At 41.5% G+C, this 25,133-nt stretch overlaps 1 protein-coding gene across 1 annotated transcript in view; it reads left to right on the forward strand.

Annotated features, from left to right (window-relative positions):
• Positions 1–332: 332 nt before the first annotated feature.
• The window catches only part of PHLPP1 (PH domain and leucine rich repeat protein phosphatase 1), a 211,736-nt gene continuing 186,935 nt past the window's right edge, over positions 333–25,133 (forward strand). Inside the window, exon 1 of the mRNA XM_081251786.1 lies at positions 333–1,982. Coding sequence (XP_081107912.1) covers positions 467–1,982 — 1,516 coding nt within the window. The 5' untranslated portion in view covers positions 333–466. The remainder of the gene's footprint in view (positions 1,983–25,133) is intronic.

The following is a 25,133-nucleotide window of genomic DNA, read 5'->3' on the forward strand; positions in this document are numbered from 1 at the left end:
CCCCGCCTCACCGCCGCCCTCCTGCTCTCCCCTCTTCTGCCTGGAATGCCGTCATGCAGGTGATGCATATTCATGAGGCCCGCCGAGGAGCTCCCGCCCTGCCCGCCTCCCGCCTTCCCGCTGCCGGCGCGTGATTAATATTCAATGAGCCCAGCTACGCGGCGGGTTCGCCAGGGTGAGGCGGAGGAGTGGGCGGGGCCTGCGCTCGGCGCCCGCGACCCGGGCGGGGAGGGTGTGTGTGTGAGGGTGGTGGTGGTGGCGGCCAAGCGGGCGGGCGCGCGGGATGGAACACCAAGACACCGACGGAATGCTCCGAATTGCCACATAATCCCCTGAAACGGCCGTGCCGAACGCCATTGGCTTCTCCCTTCTCCCCGCGCCGCCGCCGTCTCCCACCTTCGCCTCCCCGCCTCTCTCTCTGCCCGCTGTCTCCGGAGCTGGGGGGGAAGCGCGAAGCCCCACTGCAATGGAGCCCGCCGCCGCGACTACGGCGCAGCGACTCCCAGAGACCAGCAGGGAGGACCGAGCTTCGGCTCCGGCGGCGGCTGCAGCGGCGGCTGCGGCCGCGGCGGCTCTGGCGGCGGCAGTCGGGGGCGGCCGGAGCCCGGAGCCCGCGCTGACCCCGGCAGCCTCGAGCGGCGGGGCGCGGGAAGAGGCCCCCGGCGAAGCGCAGCTGGGGCCGATGCCTGGCCGGCCGGGAGGCACGGGTCGCAGGAGGAGGCGCGGCGCCCCCCAGCCCACCGCTGGCGGAGCTGCCCCGGTGCCCGGGGCCGGCGGTGGCGCCAACTCCCTGCTGCTGAGGAGAGGGCGGCTGAAGAGGAATCTGTCCGCGGCGGCGGCCGCCGCCGCCTCGTCGTCCTCGTCCTCGTCGTCGTCCGCCGCTGCCGCCTCGCACTCCCCCGGCGCCACTGGCCTCTCCGCCTCCTGCTCGGCCTCGGCGTCGCTGTGCACCCGGAGCCTGGACAGGAAGACGCTGCTCCTGAAGCACCGGCAGATGCTGCAGCTGCAGCCGTCGGACCGGGACTGGGTGCGGCACCAGCTCGAGCGGGGCTGCGTGCACGTCTTCGACCGCCACATGGCCTCGACCTACCTGCGCCCGGTGCTGTGCACGCTGGACACCACAGCCGGCGAGGTGGCCGCCCGCCTGCTGCAGGTGGGCTACAAGGGCGGCGGCGTGGTAAAGGTGCTGGGCAAGGGGCACCCCGACGCCGGTCCCCGGCTCCCGCCCGGCGAGCCGCGGGACTCGGGGCCGCCATCCGGGAGGAGCGGACTGGCCGCCGTCGGGGGCCCGCAGCGCGCTCCTCCCGCCGACCTGCCGCTGCCCGGCGCCCCGGACGGGTGGGCGCTCCGCGCCTCCCGCGCCAGCCCCGCGCCCTCAGACTCCAGCCTGGGCGAGCCGGGCGCCCCGCGGCTCCTGGACGGCGCGGCCGCGGGCCCGGCCTCCGACACCGAGAGCTTCAGCCTGAGCCCCAGCGCTGAGAGCGTGTCGGACCGGCTGGACCCCTACAGCAGCGGCGGCGGCTGCTCGTCGTCGTCCGAGGAGCTGGAGGCTGACCCGGCCCCGGCCCGGACCCCGACGGGGGCTCGGGAACAGCCCCGCCTGCCCCGGCTTGGAGCGGGCTCCCGGCCGTCATCCCCGACGGCCTCACCGCCTCCGCCGCAGCCGAAAGCCCAGAGGGGCGTCGAGGGCCCAGGCGGCGCCGCCCGCGATCGGCCTCGGGAGGAGAAGGCGGCGGCAGCAGCGGCCCTCGGCCGCCCCCCGTCGACCCAGGATGGGAACAGGGCGACCGCGGAGCAGGCGCCTCCACCGCCCACCCTGTACGTGCAACTCCACGGAGAGACCACCCGGCGCCTGGAGGCGGACGAGAAGCCGTTGCAGATCCAAAATGACTACCTCTTCCACCTGGGGTTTGGGGAGTTGTGGAGGGTGCAGGAGGAAGGCATGGACTCGGAGATCGGCTGCCTCATCCGTTTCTATGCAGGTAAGGAGATCACCTGCACTTTGACGCGTGGGGAATAAGCACTTCCAGGTCCCGAGAAATGTTTGGCCACCCCGAGAGTCAGCGCGGGTCCTCGGGAATCTCTTACTTCTCTACAGCTTTCAAGTACGATCTGTGTGATACTAAATTGAGCAGTTTTAAAATCCGCGAGCTTTTGTCATTCTTGGGGCCTCCGAGGTTGGGAAGCAAGCTGGGACAGGTGGCAGGGCCACCAGGAAGCACAGGGAGCAGGCACTCCTGAAAGAAGCAGTGGTGGCTTTAACAGTGAAGTGCTGCCTTCGGACGTCCGTTCACCGGTTTGTTGGGTTTGAGGCAGTTTGGGATTTCAGGTAAACATCACGTGCACGTGATACCTACAGAGGAAAATGACCTTGAGAAATGCGCTGGAACACCCTCCCTCCGTCTGACTGTCCGCGGGTTGCCCTTCCAGCCCGGGAGCTCGCTCCGCATCAGCTGGTGCTGCTCGTTTGCCCACTTAGTCCTCGATGGAACCCAGCAGTTGCGGTCCTCTTTAGCGATAAGTTTCCTCAGCGCTTTTTGGCTTTATTTCAGTTTCCTCTGTAAGTTTGATTCTTGCGTCAAAAGTGGTTTTGCCTATTTCTTTCTCTCAGTTTCTTACTTCTAACCTTTATAGCCAGAACTGACCATTGCGATGTGACTTGCAATAGGGATATATAGGAATCACAATACGACTTGAGGGTGATCTAAAATCTTCCTCATTTTTTTTTCCATTTCTAGATTAAAGGTCTTAAAAGGAGAGTTAAATCTTCCCCAGATTTACTAAAGTACTAAATTACTTCCCCGCCTAGGTTGTATGGGTGGTGGAAAAATAATCACACTTGTAATTTCATTAATCTGTAGCCATTCTTTCTAATTTAATATGTTTTTGGTCCAGCTCGTGTCCCAGTAGCAATTTAGTCCGTTTGAATGAAGAAATTACTCACACATTGAGATATGCAAGACTGGTAGCATTCCTGGTGAGATGTTCCTTTACGTTTAACTGAAGTTTTTCTGTAATTCAAGTGGATTTCTGATGGATTTTTGCCTCGTAAAGAAAACCATATCATAATACAATAGCATTTGTAGTATCTGAAGATAATATCCCAAACCGGATGACAAGCCTTTAAAAGCTTATGGTCTAGAAAATAGGTGATTTTTTTTTTCATGTAGGAGCCACAACTATATCATTTTCTCCTGTGGCTCATGTAATTTGTAAAATACTGTTATTTTACAAAAGCAGTAAAGGGTAATCACACTTGGAATGAGAATATTTTCTTAACATGAGAATGATAAATGCCCTTATAACCAACCAATTACATTGAAGGAACTATATATAAAACAAAGGATATGTTAAATAAGCAGTATTGAACATATTTCGTATGGAAAGAGCTCTGCATCCCTTCTTTTCCTCATGACTGAATTGTTGATCATGATAAATGTCCATGGGAAGGGTTTTAGGTGTCCTAGTCATGACATTTAAATCTTTGATTCCCCTTGATTGTCTCTTCAAGTGTGTCTAAAATGTTCTAAGTGGATGATATATAGGTTTTTAAAAAAAAACTTATCTCAGTATAAAGGTGACAAATTATCTTTCTGGTAAATCGCAAATTTCTGGTGTGCTCATTTTAATCTTTTTGTTTCTTTCTTTATGAAAAGCAGGAATTGTTGCTTCGTTCTGAACTTATTTGCTTTATTTCTTATATGCACAGTATAAATACATATATACTTCTGTGAATATGCTTGTAAAAGTAACTAATTAAATGAGGAAGCCATACAGAGCATCCAACCTGTTCTTGAATATGAAGCTGGTATGCAGGTGTCCTAGAAGGAAGATGCCTGATTGTTATAAAGATATAACAGTCTTTATAAAGATATTATAAAGATGTTATAAAGATGTCTAATTGCTTATTTTATAGCAAGTTGAGCTTATTTTAAGCTTAAGAACATAGCAAACGTCTGTGTTGATGTTCATTTGCCATAGAACAAAATTTACCATATAGTGAGTCCACTTGAACTTTTGCAAGGAAGTTTAGTTACTGATGAACAAAAGGGCCTTGTTATAAGGTGGTCTCACTCATCACCGGAACATTATCAGGACTTCACGTGTAGTGCAGGTTTGCACCAAGCTGGAGGAGATTCCTAGAAGTTACCCGTGTGCTGCAGTGGAATGTAGGACACCCAACAGGAAAGCGGCATGTTTTGGTAGTAATTCTTTTCCATAAGAAGAAGAGAATTAACGTTTGTTTTATATGAGATCCTTTGAGGGGGTGTTTTCCACCACATTCGTTTTTATAATGTTACATATAACTTACTCTTAAGTTTATTGCTGCGTATCTTTTTGTTTATCTGTGTATGTGGAGTTAAGCATAGACTAGGAAATTGCTTTTGAAGGCTTTTGAATATTTTCCTGTATTTAAATTGAGCTCGTTATCTGTTGTTTTTCTAGTTTATCTGTTTATAACTGGAGAAGTTCTTGTCCAGTGGAGAACTTTCATTCTCTTGAGGTCACCTTTCAGTTAAATTTTAGTATTTATAACCTGGCCTAAGTTATTCTTAAAAGGCTTTGAAAGCCATTTGTGGTTGCTTGGAATATTTAAATATTTATTTAGGTAAAGTAAAATGGAAGTCTTTAATGAGCTAAAAGGCTTTGGACAAAAGGTACTATCTAATTACAGAGTTGTTGAGAAAAACTTAGTTTGAAAATTGTTGCTCCTCTGAAGCAACCATTCTCTTAGCTAACTTTAAATAAGAAAAAATTTAATTATGGCTCTATCTGAAGTAACTTGTGTGAAGTATTAAGTATATTAGGTACATTAACATTTAATTTTCCTTTAAGATCAGCCATCTTAAATTTTACCTGAGAGCAATTTTAGGTGAAAAAAAATTCAAGAATTTAGGTTACTCGACATAGGTTACGGACTTAAAAACAAACGTTAATGAGGTTATGTTTTGGACTCCCTGGGGGCGTCTGAGTCATTAATCAAGGGCAGTATGAAACTATATTTTTAATATTTTTGACTCTCTTCTACTGCCTTTTAGCTTTAGTCATCTGGCTGTTTCAGTTTAAATTGTGATAGTGGGAAATGATGTTGACAGGATGGAGAGTACACCCACTGTGGCTCGTGAATCTTGGACAAGATATTTTTATGTTTGACTTTTTGGGATTGCTCAGGAGAACGGACTCCTTACCCGCGCATATTTCTTCTCTTTTTCTCGTCTGGGATGATCAAACCTTACATGGTTTCCTACATGGAAACCAAGAAGGGGTGGTTCGGCATTAAGCTGTAATATTGACGAGAAGTCTCTTATTACTATAATTACAGCAGTATTCAGTAACGTGGTATGAACATGTGACACCAGTGTGTGCTTAAGCAGTCCTTTTAAGAACAAAGGGTTTAATTTTATTTTTGTTGCTTTTTGTATTTCAATTTTATACTTGTTTTTGATGTAAAGTGAATGCTGTCTTGTCTTCCATAGCTGTGGTTTGATAACGCCTGTTAATATGTTGGGTTTATTATCTTCAAAAATCTTAAGGAGCTTTCACATAAATTGTCTCATTTGTCCTTTCGGAAACATTATTAGGGAGGAGTGGGTGTCAATCCTCGTTTCAGATAAACTGATGCATAGTTTTGATTCTTGCTTGTGGTTTTTCAGTTCTTGGCAGAGCTGAGAAGAGAGAGCATGCATGTTCTGTTTTACAATTCATATTACTTTCCATGAATCGAAGTTGAATTTCATTTACACTTGAATTTTTCACTTGGTTAAAAGCATTCCGAAAATATTCTATTTTTGTTGGTAATGAGGTGATATTATCCTCTACTCCAAAGTGGTATTCCTTGTGAAATGTGGTTGGTTCTATTTTTATCATGCTGCCTTTAACATAAAGAAGCAAGACTGGCAAATAAGTGGACAATACAGAAAGAGTACGAAAGTGTTCTAAATATTCTGGTTGCTAATAGTCTTGCATGCATTTAAGTTGGCATGAAATAAAGTTCACCTAATGATTCTTTGTTCTCTTACACACGCCTCATTTGTTAAACTGTAAATCTTCATTTCATTTCAAATCTTCATAGAGCATTAACACTTTATCTGAAAAGTGGATAACTTTTGAGGGTAGCGGTGTTAAAACATAGCTTTACTTGTAAAGTATCGAAAATAGCTATCATGAAAGGTTTGCATAAACCTTTCATCTTAAAGTAAACTTATTTGTACTTTAGTGATCAGTAGTGCTCTATTGATGTCACCATGCTGTTCATTTTTTATAATTCATATGTTATATAGAGTTAGAGAGTAAGCTACTCTGCCTGGTTTTCATAGTTATTCCTTAAATGGTGTGTGTTTTTTATGCCTATTGAAATAATTACAGGGAGAGGAGATGAGTGTAAATGAGTTTATGAAGTTTCTGGTTGAAAGTTTTATCTTTTTGTGGCTATAAGATTGTTAAAACAGCCACTTTAAATGACTGGTTATCCCAAGATTCTTATTATTTTTTAAAGAGTAAGGTGTTTTTGTTGTTTTTGATTCTCTTTCTTTATAGAATGCTGAATTTGATTTCTTGGTAACATAACATTCATTAATGTTGTATATGGTCCAAGGCTAGTATAATACTTGACATTTTAGTTTAAACATTTGTTGAATTGAATTTGCGGAATTTTGTTAAGCAGCTGGTGGTGTATGTCCTGAATCTTCAGACTCCCTTCCTTTTAGGGTCCCCAGGGGTTGCGTTAAACACACATACACACAGAGGCATTTCTCCCATGACAGGAGGTTTTAGACGTGCCACACACTGTTAATATCTTCTATTTCCCGTGAGTGGAGCTCTATGCGGATTTTGAGAGAGTTCTCTCTCAAAGGTTTCTTAGAGTTAACAGGTGTTTTTTTTCCCCCCTTTTCAAAGGCATCTCTTACCTAAACTTTAAGATGAATTTAATGAGACATCTGTCAAATGAGGCGTTTTAGATTTAATGATTTTGTTATGTGCCAGGGCTGAACACGGTTCAGTCTATCTGGACAGGAGAAGGGTTTAATTGTACTGTGAAAGTCGAGAAAAGCCACTCAATAGAAAAGCTTTTCCTTTAAAGACGCCTGGCATTTTGAAAAAGAGAAAAAAGATGTTATCAGAATGTCCAAAATAGTCTGGGAAAGTGAAGGCTTTTTTTAAAAGTCCCACTTTCTAAAACCCACTCCACCCCTTGATCGCAGGCATCTGGTACAACACTGGTAATGAGGGGTTTTGAATCTACCTTCATGTCCCTCTGCTTCTTGGGCAAACTTTTTAATACTTACCTTTGGTTTTCTAAAGATAGTATAATTCAAACAAAACAAAATCGACCATTTGGATTCTTTAGACATATTAGGTATTTATAACCTAAGTCTCTGTGACGGGCTGTGTTTGGATTTGTTATGAAACTTTAACTCTAGGCTTTGGAAAATTTTGATAAACTGAAACTCAAGGGTTGGAAAAAATAGACTTTAGTGGTACTTTGATTAAATAACATTAGGATATTTGGTTAACTATGAAATAGCTCTTTCAAGCTGTGTGATAATTGTACTTTAGAATCAAGAATAATAACAGTTACCGGGTTGCTGAAGTGTAATTACATGTTGATTTAGAGATGGAATGGTTTTGTTATGTATATAATATATATGCCCAATATTCCTTTTAGTATGTTAAGTGAAACAAAGCATAACCATCCCATAATGCCACATGCATGCTGAAATAATTGTTTCCCTGTTGTATTTTTACATTTGAGATTGCTTTAATAGGTTGTAAAATGTATTTAATGATAGAGTGTCTTATTGAGGTACTAGTCCAATGACCTTTGAGTTTGGAACCTAGAAGTTCTCTTGGAAATGGAGTGAAATACTCTATTTGTAGGTTGCACATATTTTGTGAGTTTGTAAATGTCAATACTTTAGCAAAGAACAAAAAGAAAATCCAGAATTTATGACATGTATTTTCTCAAATGAAGCTTGCTAGAAGTAAATTAGTCTCATTTCCAGTTATGTGAAAGCATTCAGTTGAAGACTGAATAAAATTTGAAATAATTTGGTTTTGGACCATTTCAGTTAATGAATGAAAAAATCTAATTCGAAATTTGAGATACTTTGAATTGGTTGATTTTGTTTTAGTTTTTTCCCCTGCATTCTTTTCAGGCAGGAAGAGTTTTGAATTTGTTGCTGTGTAGTTCTACTGACTCATACATCTGATGATGAAGAGCAGGTGGAGAGTGAATCTTTTCAGATGTCTGCCTTCATTAACAATATGTTAGAATGTTTGGCGCCTTCTTTTCAAATACGAGGCGTGTTTTTAAATATAGCAAGAGAAAGTATGAACTGTATTTGTTTTCACTGCCTATTTAATAATTATCTGGATTTCACAATCAGTTCACTCCTGACACATGGTCCAAAGAGCAAAATTTTATGCATAGAACCAGTTTTTGACCTTTTTGTCATGTATGAGAAATATATTCCTAAGGAATTCTTTCTTTGTTCCTATCCATATATTTTGAGAACTTTTGGCTATACTTTAGCACTTGAAGGGGTGCTCCATCTTATGGGTTTTGAGTTTGGCTGATGTATCCTGGGGTCAGTTGAAAGTAACTTTGTTATGGTTTGTAATTTAAAGAAATGGGTCTGAGAGTTGGGAAAGTTGGTATGACTTTGGGCATTCATTTTAACTTATCCTGGGCTTTGATTTCCTCATCAGTAAAATGATGAGCTTGGAGTAGAATAAGTCTAAAATCTCTTCCAACTCTTAACATTCTGGGGCTTCATTAGAGAGCCTGTTCTTCAAATTAGAAGGACTAAATGTTGTAGTTGTTTTAAGTTCTGTACGACCTATCCATGGGTTTAAAAACAGCCAAATCCCCAGCTTTTTGTCACGGAGAAAGGAACAGGCTTGGACCTAATGCACACAAGTCAGCCTAAGGTTGCCAACCAAAGAAGAATACCTTTTTGGAGTCGATTAGGACTAATGATGGAATAGATAGTGTTTGATTACCCTCTCCCTGCCAGCTCTAGTCTTCAAAGTAGAATTCAGCACACTAGAGATGAATTTAAAGCAATACATCCTTTTAAAAGTTGACGTAAGTTTCTGTTCTTAAGTTGACTTGTAAAGTAAGATACTTTTATAATCCAGTTTATAAACTTTACTGTAGTGATAACTCTGTATTTGAGGGATCCAGATATGGGAAACTTAATGGTTCATTAGCTTTAATTCATGGTGAGCTGTATGTGCCTATCTACTTGTGCCTAGAGTCAGTAGGAGAAAAAGCACATAAAAATTTTTTGTGTGTTATTTTTGATTAGATCATAGAGTTTAGGATTCTGTAGAGATCCTAACATCTGTATTTTTATAGATGAGGAAAGCAAGCCCTGTAGAGGTTGAGTGTCTGGTCCAAGATCGGTGATAAACTCAGTCTCAGAATTAGGAATAGCACCCAGGATTTTGATTATCTGTCTAGTGTTCTTTTTTCCCCCACACTGAATTTATATACCTACTGTCTTTGGATTCTCCTTTATTTAGTATTCAAAATGAAAGTTTAAAAAATTGAGTGTGCTTCACACATTTGGTGCTTTCTCAGTTACTTCAAGGTGTTTCTAGTTTCTTTTCATTCTAATCAGTGCTTACGAGAGGTTACATATCACTTTGACAGATTATGGGCGGGCTTCTAATGGAACAGTTGGATATTTTAATTGCAGAGAGGGAAATTAGATTTCATCAGTGATGTTACCCTTCGGGGGTTTTATGATAGAACTTTAAAGTTGACAGATGGTTGACTGAAAAGAGTTACAGTGCTAGAAAATCAGAAAATCAGTGGTTATTTGTCCAGTCCTTTAAAGTTGAAATTGTTAGAGGAATGGAAATTTGGAAAACCACTGAATTTTAAAAAAATATTTGGAAGAAAAATTGAAGAATAGATCTTGAAAAAAAAATCCCATTCAGACATGTGTTCATTAAAAAGATTCAGTATTCATAATATTTTTTTATTTCATTTTTTTAAAGAAAAACGTATCTTCTCACAATTAAATGCACTTAGTTTATTTAGGTACACATACACAGCCCTACTTTTATGTGATATAAATTGAAACAACTTAGTTCAGTAATCTTTGGGCTTTTGCTGTTTGCTGGTTTTGGAAGTCTTTATCATGAAATCTGGTACTGCTTTGAATATCTTTGAGAGAGGGAGAGAAATGTCCTGCTCCTGTTAGCAAAAAGACAGTTTGTGAATATTTGTAGGGGTGAGAGATTCCCTTTTATATTAGGTTCCATTTTAATTTAATCATTTACCTTAAGTAAAAGTTTTATATGGAAATTAATCTATGGAGTCAATTAATTCCTCAAAGATGACTGCTCAGTTTTTACTATGAGGAAGGGAACTTGTAAAGTGCAGGAGTACAAATGGGTAAAAATACATTTCATCTGGCATATGGAATATGTACTCTAGCTGCTGAAGCAGAAAAGGAATTTCTCTTGATGGTCTCTGAGAGAGGTAGTATGGCTGGGGGTAGCTGATGTGCAGGTTTATGTAATAAATTGAATCTCTCCTTCTGGAAAGAAGTAAACAGCACTGTAGTTGGAGGAGACGCACTCTCTTCCTTACACACATCCCACACGTGCGTACATGATACACTCACACATGCACGCACACATGTTCTCCACTGAGTGCTGAGGTAGGGTGTAATGGTGGTGGTAGCAGGTGGGTGGGGTAAACAATCTTGGGGGGGAAAGTCTCAATTTAAAAAAAATTATAGTTCTTAATTACGTAGATCATTTTTTTTCACATTTTAATTGGTAACTTATTTCTCCCATGAATGGCCTGTTCATATCCCTTGCCCATTTTTTTGTTTGATATTTGCCTTTTTCCTACTGGCTTATAGATTTGTCTTGAGGGCATGTATCTAGGGGAACTAGCTTTGTTTCGTCAGTCACTATTGTCTTCATCCATTTGCACTGTCGGTCTGTTCCTCAAGGTATTCAGGGCTCTGTGTCATGCTTAGGAAGGCCTCCCCCTCAAGATTAAAAAAAAATTTCCCCTATTTTCCTGTGGCATATTATAGTTTTATTTGTATGTTAAAATTTTTAATCTATCTGTTATTTAAGAAAGATAGGAGCGGGGCTTCCCTGGTGGCACAGTGGTTAAGAATCCACCTGCCAATGCGGGGGACACGGGTTCCAACCCTGGCCCGGGAAGATCCCACATGCCGCGGAGCAACTAAGCCCGTGCCACAACTACTGAGCCTGAGCTCTAGAGCCCGCGTGCCACAACTACTGAAGCCTGCGTGCCTAGAGCCCATTCTCCACAACAAGAGAAACCACTGCAATGAGAAGCCTGAGCACTGCAACGAAGAGTAGACCCTGCTCACTGCAACTGGAGTAAGCCCGCGTGCAGCAACGGAGACCCAACACAGCCATAAGTAAATAAATAAATAAATAGATTTATTTTAAAAAAAGGAAGTAGGAAAGAACAAATTGTCCCCACACTTTTTATTCAGTAATTGAGTATTTCTTTAGTGACTTAAACTGTCACTTTTCCTCAGTTTATACCTTTTTAAAAAAACGGATAGGCATTTATATCATCCTTTACTATGTGCGAGGCACTGTTTTAAGTGCTTTATAAATATTAACTCATTTAATCCTCATTACAACTCTATGAGGCAGGTAATGTTACCACCCCAGGGTTACAGATAGGGAAACTGAGTTACAGAGCAGTTTAGTACCTCGTGTGGATTTGTCAAGCGAGCAAGGCACAAGGCAGAGTGCAAGCCCCAGCATTTGCTGCCAGAGTTAACTAGTGTGTAATAGCTTGCTTGGCCGAATGTGGAAAACTTGTCCTTGATAACCTTCTGGGGCCAGTTTGGGCACGTCAGCATTTGGGAAGCATGGACTTCGAAGTCCCTGAGGCTGGGACCTGCATTCTGGCTGCGCCCCTGAGCCCAGAGCTCTACCTCCCACTTTCCTTCTCTGTGGAAATAGGCAGTACCTGTGAGCCACACAGCGTTGCTGAGAAGATCAAAGGAGGCGAGGGGAAGTGCCTAGGACAGCAGGACTCGCTGTCAACCAGGCCCTGGTCTTCGGATGCAGAGAGCACTGATGGAGGAGCCAGGACCTAGATGTGACTGTGGGCTTCTTCTTTACTTGATGGGCAACCTATAATGAACCCTGTAATCTCTTTAAGCCTCATTTATTAGAGCGATTTATTTATTTATTTATTGATTTATTTTGCGGTACGCGGGCCTCTCACTGTTGCGGCCGCTCCCGTTGCAGAGCACAGGCTCCGGACGCGCAGGCTCAGCGGCCATGGCCCACGAGCCCAGCCGCTCCGCGGCATGTGGGATCCTCCCAGACCGGGGCACGAACCCATGTCCCCTGCATCGGCAGGCGGACTCTCAACCACTGCGCCACCAGGGAAGCCCCCTATTAGAGCGATTTAAAAAAATCCATCTCAGAGAACTTTGTGAGGCTCAGATTTGATGATATATGTGGAAGTGCTTTGTAAACCGTGAGATGTCATACAAATGTAGGGTGGTAGTGTTATTTTTAGCAATAGTAAATTGCCACAAATGTTAATTGGAGGTAATTAGGGCTCATTAAAGAAGATGGGATACGCTGTTGCTCAGTGACACAGTGACACTGGCAAACTATACACTTTCACTCACTCATTCATTCAATCCAGTAATTACTATGAGTACCTACTATGTCAAAAGTACTTCTGATTCAAAGATGACTAACTTTAATTTTCTAGGATCCCTTGAAATACTTATAGCTCTGAGGGCATGTTTGTGGAAACAAGCGGCCAACATTTAGAATACAGAAGTGGAAGATGCTCTAACAGAGGTAGTGGGGTCCACAGGTGACTGTAGTAGCAGCAAAGAAGAGGCTCCTGACTCCACGGTGTGAATCCCCGGAAGGCCCTTGAGCCCTCTTGAAGGACCAGAGGGACTAGACCCTTGCCATAATTCTGGAATACTGAATTGTTCGAGGAGCAACCATAAATTACTAGTCGTTCAAAGTCCAGTCAGACTGAGGATTAGTAATTCCACCTTAATCCTTTAAGATTTACCAACCCTTTCTATCTACGCCTTTTTATCCACTTGAATCATTGGGGCTTCATTTGGTATCATACTTCGTGAGGATCTAAGTTCTGGGTTAAGCAAATATTAATTTTGCTTCCTTGAAAAGAAAATGCAAATGTGCACATGCTCAAGGTTGCCCTGAAGCCTGGCAGGGGGCCTACACTACGCTTGAAAGACATTCTCTTATTTCTTTTTGTGAAGCCTGTGAGGGTTTTGCTTTCCTCGGATTTATAAAGTTTATGGGAAATGCTGTGTTCATCTTCTGGAGGCAGATACTTTCTTTTAGTTTAATGTCATGTAGACCAACCACATTAATGTAAAATTTGGAAGATGAGGGATTAATTGGTCATAACCTGAGGGTATTCTTAATTTTTAAAAAATAAAATTCCATTTTTTTGGTATAAATTTATTTATTTTTGGCTGCACTGGGTCTTCGTTGTTGCACGTGGGCTTTCTCTAGTTGCGACGAGCGGAGGCTACTCTTCCTTGTGGTGCGTGGGCTTCTTATTGCGGTGGCTTCTCTTGTTGCTGAGTGCGGGCTCTAGGCTCGCAGGCTTCAGTGGTTGTGGCTCGCAGGCTCAGTAGTTGTGGCTTGTGGGCTCTAGAGCACAGGCTCAGTAGTTGTGGCGCACAGGCTTAGTTGCTCCGTGGCTTGTGGGATCTTCCTGGACCAGGGCTCGAACCCGTGCCCCCTTCATTGGCAGGCGGATTCTTAACCACTACGCCACCAGGGAAGCCCCGAGGGTATTATTTTTAACTTTGCCCATCTACTGTCTGGATCTTCATTGGTGAAGGAATTTTTTTAAAAGCCTCTTGTGTGGACTAGGAGGAAACACAACGCTTAACTGTTCATATAAGCAAAAATAACTATTTTATCCATGGCTGTAAAATCTGTACTACACTACTATGGTAAGTTAAGTCTTTACTCATGGCCAGTTACAAATTTCTTTTGTTTTAAGTGGAAGGTAAATGTCTCTGAAATATTGTCTCATGTAGTAATGTGAATAACAACACTGGAAAAGATCTTTATTTTGCTTTTTATGTTAGTTTTAAACGTATGATAAACACCCTGTTTTTAAAAGAAGTTATGCAGATCCTGTCTGACTAAAATAAGTCATGCTTCTTATTCCAATGAAAATACTTCTAATTCAGACTAATCAACATTCAGGTTAATTACCTGCCATTGTGTATTTTCCACTGTCATTTGCACCTTTCTGCCCTCTGTGACAAATTTTTACAGAGGCCTCAGTTAACTCATTAGAGCAGTATTAACACCCGACAAGCTGATTTTCATGGGGGATAAGTCATAATAGAGACTTGGTGTTTTTAACCAGAATCTGAGTAGTATTGTCTCATTGATAAATACACAATGACAAAAGTTCTATAAACAAGTATCTTGGAACTGCTAAAGATAACGTCATTGTGAAGATACCACACAAAAGTCCATTTCTGAGAGTCGGGATCATCTTGTAGTCAGTACATTTGGAATGCTTGTTTATACCTTGAATTGGCTTGCAGCTGCTAATAGAGAATTGGGAGCCGTCATTGCTTCCTGCTTCTATAGATGTTCATAAGATCTCCCACCCCACCCCCAACCAAACAAAACGGTTGATAGCCTCTTGGTTCTAAGAAACTGATGGATTAATGCAGGTGATATTAACCTCTAGATAATACTGATGGATAAAGGGAGGTGGTGGTGTTCACTTATCTTGAAGGTACTATCATAAGCACAGCTATATATACCCCCTGGCCCGGTATCTTCTTTATCTTTTAGAAACATTTGTAATACTGGAGTAGACTAAACCAGAGTTGTCGGTAGATAGTTACTACTTCAGAAGCTGGTGAATGTGATAATTGAAGTATTACCTGCTAGGGAATAGCTTTGCCAAGCTTCACAGGTGAAAAATGGGTGACAACGTCATGGATATCTCAGGGAGAGCATAGAATCAAAGCACTGCAAAGGACCAGGGGCATCTAGTCCAGTTTCTTACTTAGCGTAGAAATCTGTGCTTATCCAATCCTGATTGATGGTCATCTGGCTTCTGCTTGTTGACGGCTTGCTAGATACATTATTCCAGGACAACACTGAGTGGAGATCTTGCTCCTTGAAATGTGATCTGTGGACCAGCATCGTCAGCATCTCTTGGGAGTATGTTAGAGATGCAGACTCTCAGGCCTCACTTCAGACTTACTGAATAATTGGCATTTTAACAAGATCCCTAGGTGATTCGTTTGCACAATACAGTTTAAGGAGTGCCAGTGTTGGATGAGTCGGGAGTGGGAGAGATTAGAATTGGAGGAGGGAAACCATTAGGGGCTTACATGGTTCAGTGAGATACTGAGGGCTGGAACTAGAGGAGTGGAGAGAGAAAAGGAGGCAGATGTGGATGTTAGCCTAGGACTCAGGAGCTAATATAGAAGCTCAAAGATGACAAGTTTGCACTTTGAGTGATGGGAGAATTGTGGGTCAGTTCATGAAGGTAGGAAGCAAGAGGTCGTGTGTGGGTATCACTAATTAATTCAGTCAAGCTGGAGGACCAGGCGCTCTAGTTAGGAGTTGGTGATGTGAGAATGAATGATGTGTCTCCTGCTCTTGATATTTACAAATATTTTGCAATTGAGGGTGGGTTTTGCTGAGGATGAGTTTGAAATGGTAATACACTTTAAGCTGACAGTAATCATTTGTTTAGCTGGTAAATGGACCTGACTCACCACCCAGCTTCCAGATCTCAGTGGACCCTTTTGCCTTCTACTGTTTATCAAATAAACAATTACAATAAAACTTGAAATGCCTTAATGAAGGCATTTACAGAGTGCCAAGGGAACCCCAGAAGCCTGACAAACCGATTCTTCCTGGAATGCTCTGGAAAGGCTTCCTGAGAAGGACTCCCTGTATGAATGGGGGACTAGCATTGCGTGGAAAGGGCATGTCAGGAACTGAAGCATGAGTGAAAGGGCAGGATGTGCGTAGGAAATGGGGAGGAACTGGCGTGGTGAGGTGTTAGGTGATGAGATTAAAAGTGGTAGGAGATGAGGCTAAAAAGGAGGTTGGGGCCAGATGATGAAAGGCCTCACATGCTAAGGGCTTAATTTGATAAGCAGTGGAAGCTACTGAGCATTTTAAAGTGGGGAGTGACATGATTAGATTTGTATTGTAGGGCATTAACTGGCAGCCAGCTGGAGGATGGATTGGAGAGAGACTAGAAATTTGGAGACTGCCTGAGTGGGGCAGTTAGTAAACATTTAAAGCGCTCTGTTAGGAGCTGGAGATCTAAAGAAAGAACGGCCTTGCCTCAAGGAGTTCAGCCTGGTAGGAGAGAAAGATATCATTGCAATATAGAGTCCCCTCCTTTGAGGTTTGTACAGTGTGGTTGTTTACCAAGTAGGGATTTAATCAACTCTTGGGGTAGGTGGGAGGTGGTTTAGAATATTAGAAAGAGCAGACCCAGCAGTAGGGGTGGATGGGATGGGCATTTCTGGCAGGGGGACCAAGGGGCTACCTGGGGGTTAGTTAGATGGGGGAGATCTAGACTAGGTCAGTGCAGATGAAGAACTGCAGATGTGGGAATTGTTCAGAATGTAGAATTCTTGGATCATATCGGATGATTACATGTTGGGGGAGAAAGAGTACTTGAGGATTTATTATTCATTCCTGAAGTAATTTGAGTATGTCTTCCACATCAGGAAGTGTGTCACTATAATCCATGCCAGGGATATAGTGTGAACAAGAGCGACAGGGTTTTGTGTGTTAGGATGACTTGGAGGTTTCTAGTTTGGTTGACTCTAATCCCATCAACCAACATGCAGAATGTAGGAACAGGAATTGGCTTTAGGGGGAGGGGGAGAGATGGTGAATTAGATTTTGGATGTGTTAAATTTAAGGTGCCTGAAAGACATCCAGGTAGGTCTGAAGAACTCAGGGATTATCTATGTTTAGATGTTAAAGTCTTTGGATCTAATGAAATTGCTAGATTAAGTGGGTTGAGTGAGGAGAGGGCTGAGGAAGCAACTCTGAGGACTGCCTGTATTTAAAAAGTGGTGGTAGTGGATTATGTTGAGTGAGAGAATTCAGGTATAGAAGAGAGACACTGTATGACATTTTTAGGAAGGTCAGTTAACAGGCAAAACTAAGTTTTGGTGACAGATCATAATAGTTGTTACCTTTCAGGGGGGTTATCGATGAGAAAGGCTCGAGCCACCTGCTGTTGATAATGTTCTTTGCCTTTTTCTGGGTTTTATTTTCCTAGGTATATGCATACACAAAAATTTATTGACTGTACGCTTATGGTTTATGTGCTGTACTAGATGTAAGTTATACCTCAGTAGAAAGAAGGGGTGTGGTCCTGAAGGAAGAAACTTGAACATTGTTTTTTGTATCCTGAAGGGAAAGAGAGAGGGTGATGGACGGACGAACGGATGGGGGAAAGTAAACAAGGGAAAGTCCTGGAAGAAATAAGATGGGAGGAATCAGGAACACCCAGTGGAGTTAACCGTGGGCGTGGGCGGGAAGAGGGCCACCTGTTTCTTTGAGACTGTTAGGATGGGTGAGTAAAGATAAAGATTCATTTAACTGACACTCAGGAAGTTGGGCCTTGGTTCTGTTAGTGAGAAGGTAAGGAGAAGCCAAGTCTCAGTATTTACTGTAATATGCTTTTTCTTGAGTGAATCAATCAGCTAATCATAGTTTATACCCTCTTTAGGGAATTTATGACTGTGATTTCAGTCTACACTGAATTTTCTGTAGGGTGATCCTCTCTTAATTGTGGTAACCCATCTGCAGCTTACTGCATGGGTAGGGGAGGGGGGATAATAAACAAGAGCTGGAGGAAATGATTGCCAAACTCAGGTTTACAGGTTTGGCTGCGCTTGGCAATGGGCAGGTTTGTTTTGATGGCACAGTTTTGGTTCCCTCCCCCCAATCTCTAAGTGTGTCTTTGGGGCAGGGGTTGGGGAATGGGGTTGGGATGTGTAGGTGTGGAGACATGATGGTCAAAAACCTTCAGAAAAGTTGCAACTTTGACAAAGCTGGGATCGTACCTTCCATTATGTCCTGTTTCCTTTCTGTTTAAAAATCACTTACAGAGTAATAAAACTCCTGAGATCATTTTATGTTTTTGCTCATGGCCTCCTACTGATACTTGCAGACATAAAAGCTGGTTCTAAAGAACGTGCTTTCCCCATTCCTAGATTGTCAGATTGACTTGTGGCTTGAATCTGTTTATAAAGTGAGCATGAAGACATGATAACTTATAAGTTTACGTAGATATAAATCAGATTGTATAGGGGGCAATTATTCTTAACTAAGAAATACTGTTAAGAAACCACATTAAGGGGCTTCCCTGGTGGCGCAGTGGTTGAGAGTCCGCCTGCCGGTGCAGGGGACATGGGTTCGTGCCCCGGTCCGGGAAGATCCCACGTTCCGCGGAGCGGCTGGGCCCGTGAGCGATGGCCGCTGAGCCTGCGCGTCCGGAGCCTGTGCTCTGCAACTGGAGAGGCCACAACAGTGAGAGGCCCGCGTACCGCAAAAAAAAAAAAAAAAAAAAAAAAGAAACCACGTTAAACCTATCATTTTTCCTCTTGTTAGTTGTAATAAGTGTTGAATTTCTGTTTTGTGCTCAGTACGGGGCTAGATGCTGAGATTTCAAATTGTGGTTATTGAAACAAATGAAAAACACACTTAGGTTGTTCTGAAGAATATAATTGCCCCAATATTTACTGAAGTATCTAGATCATCTGGTTATGTTATATTCCAGTTGCAAAGTTGGTTTCTGTAAATTTTTAATAAAGATGTTTTGGGGAATAAGATAGAAAGTCTTGAGAAAGAAACATAACTGTTAACTCTTCATGTCAAACATGGTGAATTGCCAAACAGCAAACTCCCTGAGGTAGGGAGCCCAGCGTGTTTAAAGACCTGGAGGAGGGGCTCCAGTGAGTGTAGTGTAGCAAGTGAGAGTGTCACGAGGCAGGGCTGGAGAAATAGTCAGGGGCAGATCGTGGGTGTGTGTGCCGAGTTCTGCCAAGTTCAGGGTGCTTCGGTCATCATAGTTCCTCCCCAAGCCCCCTCCCCCTTAAATACAAGGCAGGTAGATATGCACTCTTGGTTGTGTCTGGCTGTAAGGGCCTTATAGGCTACAGTTAGTGTTTTGGGATGGATTTTAAGAATCATAGGAAACCATTCCATTGAGTTATCAAACATCATTTAGATTTGTCTCTTTCAAGGACAGGTGCCATGACTATCACTTTATAACTTCCTTTCATCTTATCAGTAAGAAGGATAAAGGCAGGGTAAAAGTAACCCTGTCTTTTCTATATTTGCTAAGCCTTCTATTCTGGACACCTAAACAGCCACTTCTCTGTTCTTCCTGTGTGCACTCCCCACATGTGCTTTCTTCATCTTTCTTACTTTCCCTGGCCACCCAGGGCTACGCAGTCTCTGCACTGGGAACCCAAGATGCTCCCAAATAACATGGGGCCATGGTCTGATAATGAAGGCATAGCCCTTTTTTCTTTCTTTCTTTCTTTTTTTTTTTTTTTAACTCGTCTCACATTAATTTTTACAGAAAGCTTTATTTTACCCTCTTTTTGTTCCACCCGACCCACTTGTTTTCCCTTTCTTAGAAAAGAAAAATTAGTATCTCTCAGTGAGTGAGTATATAAACATTCCCTGTTGTACACTCTAACTTCCCCCAACTCACCCCAGTAGTTAAGCTGTGCTAAACATCAGGCATGTTTGACTGGGGAAATTAAAAAACACCAATTCAGTGTGTTCTCTTGGCACTTTAGCAACAGACTTTCATTTTAATGAAAATGGGATACAGTGTTACAATTTTTATATCCTGTTAGGTGTACATTCAGTGAGATTATACCTCCTTAGGATTTCTTTTTCGTACACTTTTTATCCATAAGCGAGAGAGGTCCTGGGGTCATTTGTGCACAAAGTCAATTATTTTTCAATTAAGGGCAGGTTAATTAGTTCCTCTATAGTTATTATTGAAGCTATTATTCTGTGTTCTCCCTTTTCCCTCTCTTGGTCATCATCTTTTGAATCATTTTCCTACTTTTTAATGAGATCAAGTGATAGTACGTACACAGGAAAGAGGTAAAAACAGTTCTTTATTTTAGGATTTTGTTGTCATTATAGAAAGTATAAAAAAAATTTGAAAAGTAGGCAAAATAGTGTCATGACCTCCTGCCTACTCATTGCTCGGCGTCAACAGTCAGCCACCTACTCGAGGCCATTCTTGTTTTACCTGGAGCCCCTTCTCCTGCGTCAATTACTTTGAAGCAAATACTAGACATCATATCTTTTCATCTGTTCATTTCACTAAACTTAAGTATCTCTAAAACATAAGCACTCTTTAAAAACAACCATGATACTGTGATTTCGTTTAAAAAAAATTAACGCTAATTCCCATTTTTCAGCGGCGCTCAAATTTCCAGTTGTCTTAAATTTTTGTTTAAATTATGATCCAAATGTGGTCGATACCTTTGTGATTTTTTGTTGTTGTTGTCTTTTCAATGTCTTTTCATTTTAGGTTTCCCTTCTCTCCCACCCTCCTCACCACCCCCCCCCTTTCCGTTGCAATTTACTTGTTGGAAAAACCAGGTTATTTGTTCTGTAGTGTTTCATGTTGTCTGGATTTTTGTGACTACATTCCTGTGGTGTTAACAGGAGTATGTTGAGGATTTGGATATATACTTTTGGGTTTTTTTTTCCTTTTGAGTTTTACTTAACATTTATGATCTTGATCAGGTAAGTTAAGTTGGAGGACTTAGAAAAGAGGTCCACAACTAATGCCCTGTGTCACATGTGGCTTACATGTGACCTGTTATGTTTGGTGACATGGTTTGAAATTTTTTTAAATTAATTGCCATCAGTTCAATATTTTAAAGTTTCCCATAAAAATCTAGACTTTTGTTTTTCTTCTTTTTCTTCTTCTTTTCTTTTTAAATCAGAAGATCTAGATCTTTTAAATCAGAAGTCCTGGGCTTCTGCAGCAATGCCCACACGTGTAGTGATGAGTGGTGGCAGCTCCCTCCCTGTCCTCTCCAAGGTACCCTGAGCACTTCACCCATGTAGGTTTCCTGAAAGGGCTGGTGTAGGGTTTGTGAACCCTGACTTAGAGCAACAGGAATTACTTTTATCTGCATGGTCTCACTTAAATTTTATTCATATTGATAGTTTGCTTTTAATCTTTTGCTACATGTTTTACTGTAAGCTGGTGTTTGGGGTATTTTACTAACAATCCATGTTTATTCAGATAAAGCTCAGAGCACCCGCTGATGTTCCCATTGTACCTTGTATATCTATCAGAAGACTCATTTGGTGCATTGTATTCTCATGCCCTGTGGAAATTGGTGTTTATAGTTTTAGAACCTAACAGAATGCTTGGCACATAGTAGGTACTCAGTAAATTCTTGTCGAATGAGTGAAGGAAGAAAGAACCAGTAAATAAACTACCAGATAAAACATAGAAAAAAAAATCATGTAATGCATATCCGAGTTTGAGTTTCAGTGGTATTTGTACCTCTGCTTCTTTCATTAGCATGTATTATCAGAAAGTGGCTGTAATTATGGTGTGTTATACTACACAATACAATTTAGAAATAACTTCTATATAGATAATAAGAGGTAAGCTGGGGATAGATTTCCTAACAAGAGATTCAATTTATTTGTGCTTTGGAGAACAAACTAGCTGGGCTTTCCTATTTTGCCATAAGAATTTGGAATTTAATTTCTCCTTTGGTTTGTGTCCTGTGTTAACAAGGACTTGTAGCAAGTGTGCAAAAGGAAAGGAGTTCAGCATGGACAGCGCGCACAGACTTGAGGATCCTTTAGGAGGTGTATCTGGCATAATTTGGTAAGGTTTTTAAACCTGGCATTTGAATACTAATTTAAAAAATACTGTTGTGTTTTATGGTTTAATAATCTTATTTAAGTTATACATCCTTTAAAAATTATAATTGAGGTTTTTGTCTCTTTCTTGGTCTGTGGTAAGCCTGCCTGAACTTTTCCTTGCTGACCGACAGACACCTTTTATAAAAAGCGTGGGTGAGGTCAAGTTCTGTACACTTCGACTCCAGGAGGATACTTAATTTATCAGGAGTAAAAGAACAGGAAAAATTAATACATGTTACCCAGTAGCATGCTCTAGCACAGTCTAAATTCTTAGTACCTGGTGGTAATGTGTGAAAATGTAGTTTGGATGACCCCAAGCCATCAATAAACTGACCTTTCATTAAGAAATCTAGCTCATTTTGCTTATCTTTAATTGTGAACTAAAAGGAACAACTAACAGTATTAAAAGTAAGGAGTTTCAGTTTTAGAATCCTTCAGTGGTATTTGTGGGTGGTGAAAAGTGATAAACTCTTATTGAAAGTGTGTGGTATCTTCACATAGTGAGGTTGAGTATTACAGGGAAGTGCTGTAATACTGAAAGAAATTAGAGGGTTTTTCCTGTTAGATGATTTTAGTAAGAACAAACAACAACAATAATATCGCCATCCTGTACGTACAGAGGCTTTACGTTTTTCAAAGCACTTTCAATACTGAAATGGTAATCACTGGATCAAATGAGACTTTCCTGATTAAAAGAAAAATTCATAATGTTACTGTTGTCCCTTTAACTCCTGTTTTTTTTTTTTTAATTAGTCACTGTTAGTAAATGTTAGCCAATGTTTCCTTTTTACATAAAGAAGAATCTTTACAATTTGGAGGAAAACTATGGTTGAAATTGAGGATTTGAAACTGAAATCATAGGGCTTCCCTGGTGGTGCAGTGGTTGAGAGTCCGCCTACCGATGCAGGGGACACGGGTTCGTGCCCCGGTCTGGGAAGATCCCACATGCTGCGGAGTGGCTGGGCCCGTGGGCCATGGCCGCTGAGCCTGCGCGTCTGGAGCCTGTGCTCCGCAACGGGAGAGGTCACAACAGTGAGAGGCCCGCGTACCGCAAAAAAAAAAGAAACTGAAATCTTATACTAATTTCAAATGAATTGAGTCAGAGACAGACTGTGAGAGGTGTTAAATCTAGACAGCTAACCACCGGTTTTATTCGCAGGCCCCAGGGGAGACTATGTGCATGCCTAATGGACTGCTTTATGTATCGATAATTGGAGGAACGTAGTTGGAAGGAAAACTAAATTTTTTGTAGTGAGGCCTCAGATGTTAGCACTTTCCTGCTGTTGTTAAATACTTAGGTTTTTTTGTAAACGCAACTTGATTTTCTTCTTCCTTTTCTACATACTGCCTGTAACGGCCTTTGAAAATTGTAAGGTAAACATTATTTGAATGATGTGCCTTAAGTAACAATTAATTTAGTTTAATTTTGCCCAAATAATTTTAGCTTTGCAGTTTTTTTCTTTAAAAAAAAAAATTTCTTGTAGCTACTTCAAACCTCAAGTTGAGAGTAGTATAAAGAACACCTGTGTAACTGTCTCCAGCCTTGTTGAATCTGTTTTACTTTATTTGCTTCACATGTGATGTTTTAAAGATGTGAACCTGCGTACACCTCATGATGTCAGCAACCTGGCACATGCTTTGTGAGATTCATTCCTATATGTCGTACATTTTAAAAAATTACTTACTATTTTAAAAATTGTCATTTATTATAAGTGGTGAGTTCAGATTTTAAAATATTGTTTGGTGGTATATAGCGATGCAGTTTATTTTTGCATTTTGATCTTAGTCTAGCAACCTTGCTGAGATTTTGTTAGTTTTAGTATTTGTATGAATTATTTTGTGTAGTCACCCATATCTCTTGGAAATAGTGGTGGTATTATTTTGGGTCTTGTATGTGTAATTTCTTTTTCTTGTCACACTGGCTAGAACTTCTAATACAGTGCTGAAAGAAAGTGGTGATAGAAAACTTTGAATTTTATTCTTTACTTTAAAGGGAATATGTTTTGCCATTTAATTTGATTTGTTTATAGTTGATAAACTTTATAAGGGTTAAGAATGGTATGAGAAGTTTGTTTTTAAAATCATGAAAGGAGTGTTGATTTTACTGATTACTTTTCTGTAACCTAGGGATCTTATGGTGGTTTTTTTCCCCCCCTTTAATCTGTGGAATGTGATAAATTATATATTTAGATTTTTCTTATGTTAAGTGATCCATGCATTCTTGAGATTTAAAAAATTACCTTGTTGAATTCAATTAGCTAATATTTTATTTAGTAGTGTTTTATTTATGTTATACAAGTAGAATTGGCTTAAACTTCCTTTCTTGAACTGTTCTTCCCTGTTTTGGTTTTACTCAGAAGGTGAATGTTCCCACTTTTTATTTTTTTCTGGAACAGTTTGTATAAGACCCGAGTTATCTGCTAGTTCCTTGAAGGTTTGGTAGAATTTGCTCAAACTCTCTGGACCTGGTAGCTTTTATAGTGGTATTTCACTTTATCTAATGGTTATAGCTATATTGAGGTTTTCTAATTCTTCTGGAGTCAGTTTTGGGAAGATGCATTTTTCTAAAAAATATTTGACATCTGTTTTTCAACATTATTGAAATCTCTATCACATTTTGCAATGTGCCTTCTCTTTATTGTTGGTCTAACCATGGGTTTGTAAATACAATATTATTAGTGTTTTGAAAGAACCATCATTTGGTTTTATTGAAACTTTTGTTGTTCCCCTCCCCCATATTTAATTAATGTATGCTCCTATTTTTAATTCCATTGATAAACTTTTTAGAAGTTCTCTTTCATTTTATTCCTAACTAAAGTCAGATGCTTAGCTTATTAATTTTCAGCCCTTCATTTCTAAGACCATATTTTAGTCAGTTTGGGCTGCTATAACAAAGTACCGTGGACTGGGTGGGTTATAAATAACAAAAATGTATTTCTCATGGTTCTGGAGACTAGAAGTCTCTGACCAGGGTGCCAGCGTGGTTGGGTTCTGGTAAGAACCGTGTTCCAAGATATGGACTAGTGACTTCTTGTATCCTCATACATCTGAAAGGGAGAGGGAACTGTCTGGATCACTTTCTATAAGGGCTAATCCCATCCAGGAAAGCTCTACCCTCATGACCTAATCATCTCTCAAAGGCCCCACCTCCTGAT

This window comes from Mesoplodon bidens (assembly GCF_964165515.1).
Source record: "Mesoplodon bidens genome assembly, chromosome: 13".
Classification (NCBI taxonomy): domain Eukaryota; kingdom Metazoa; phylum Chordata; class Mammalia; order Artiodactyla; family Ziphiidae; genus Mesoplodon; species Mesoplodon bidens.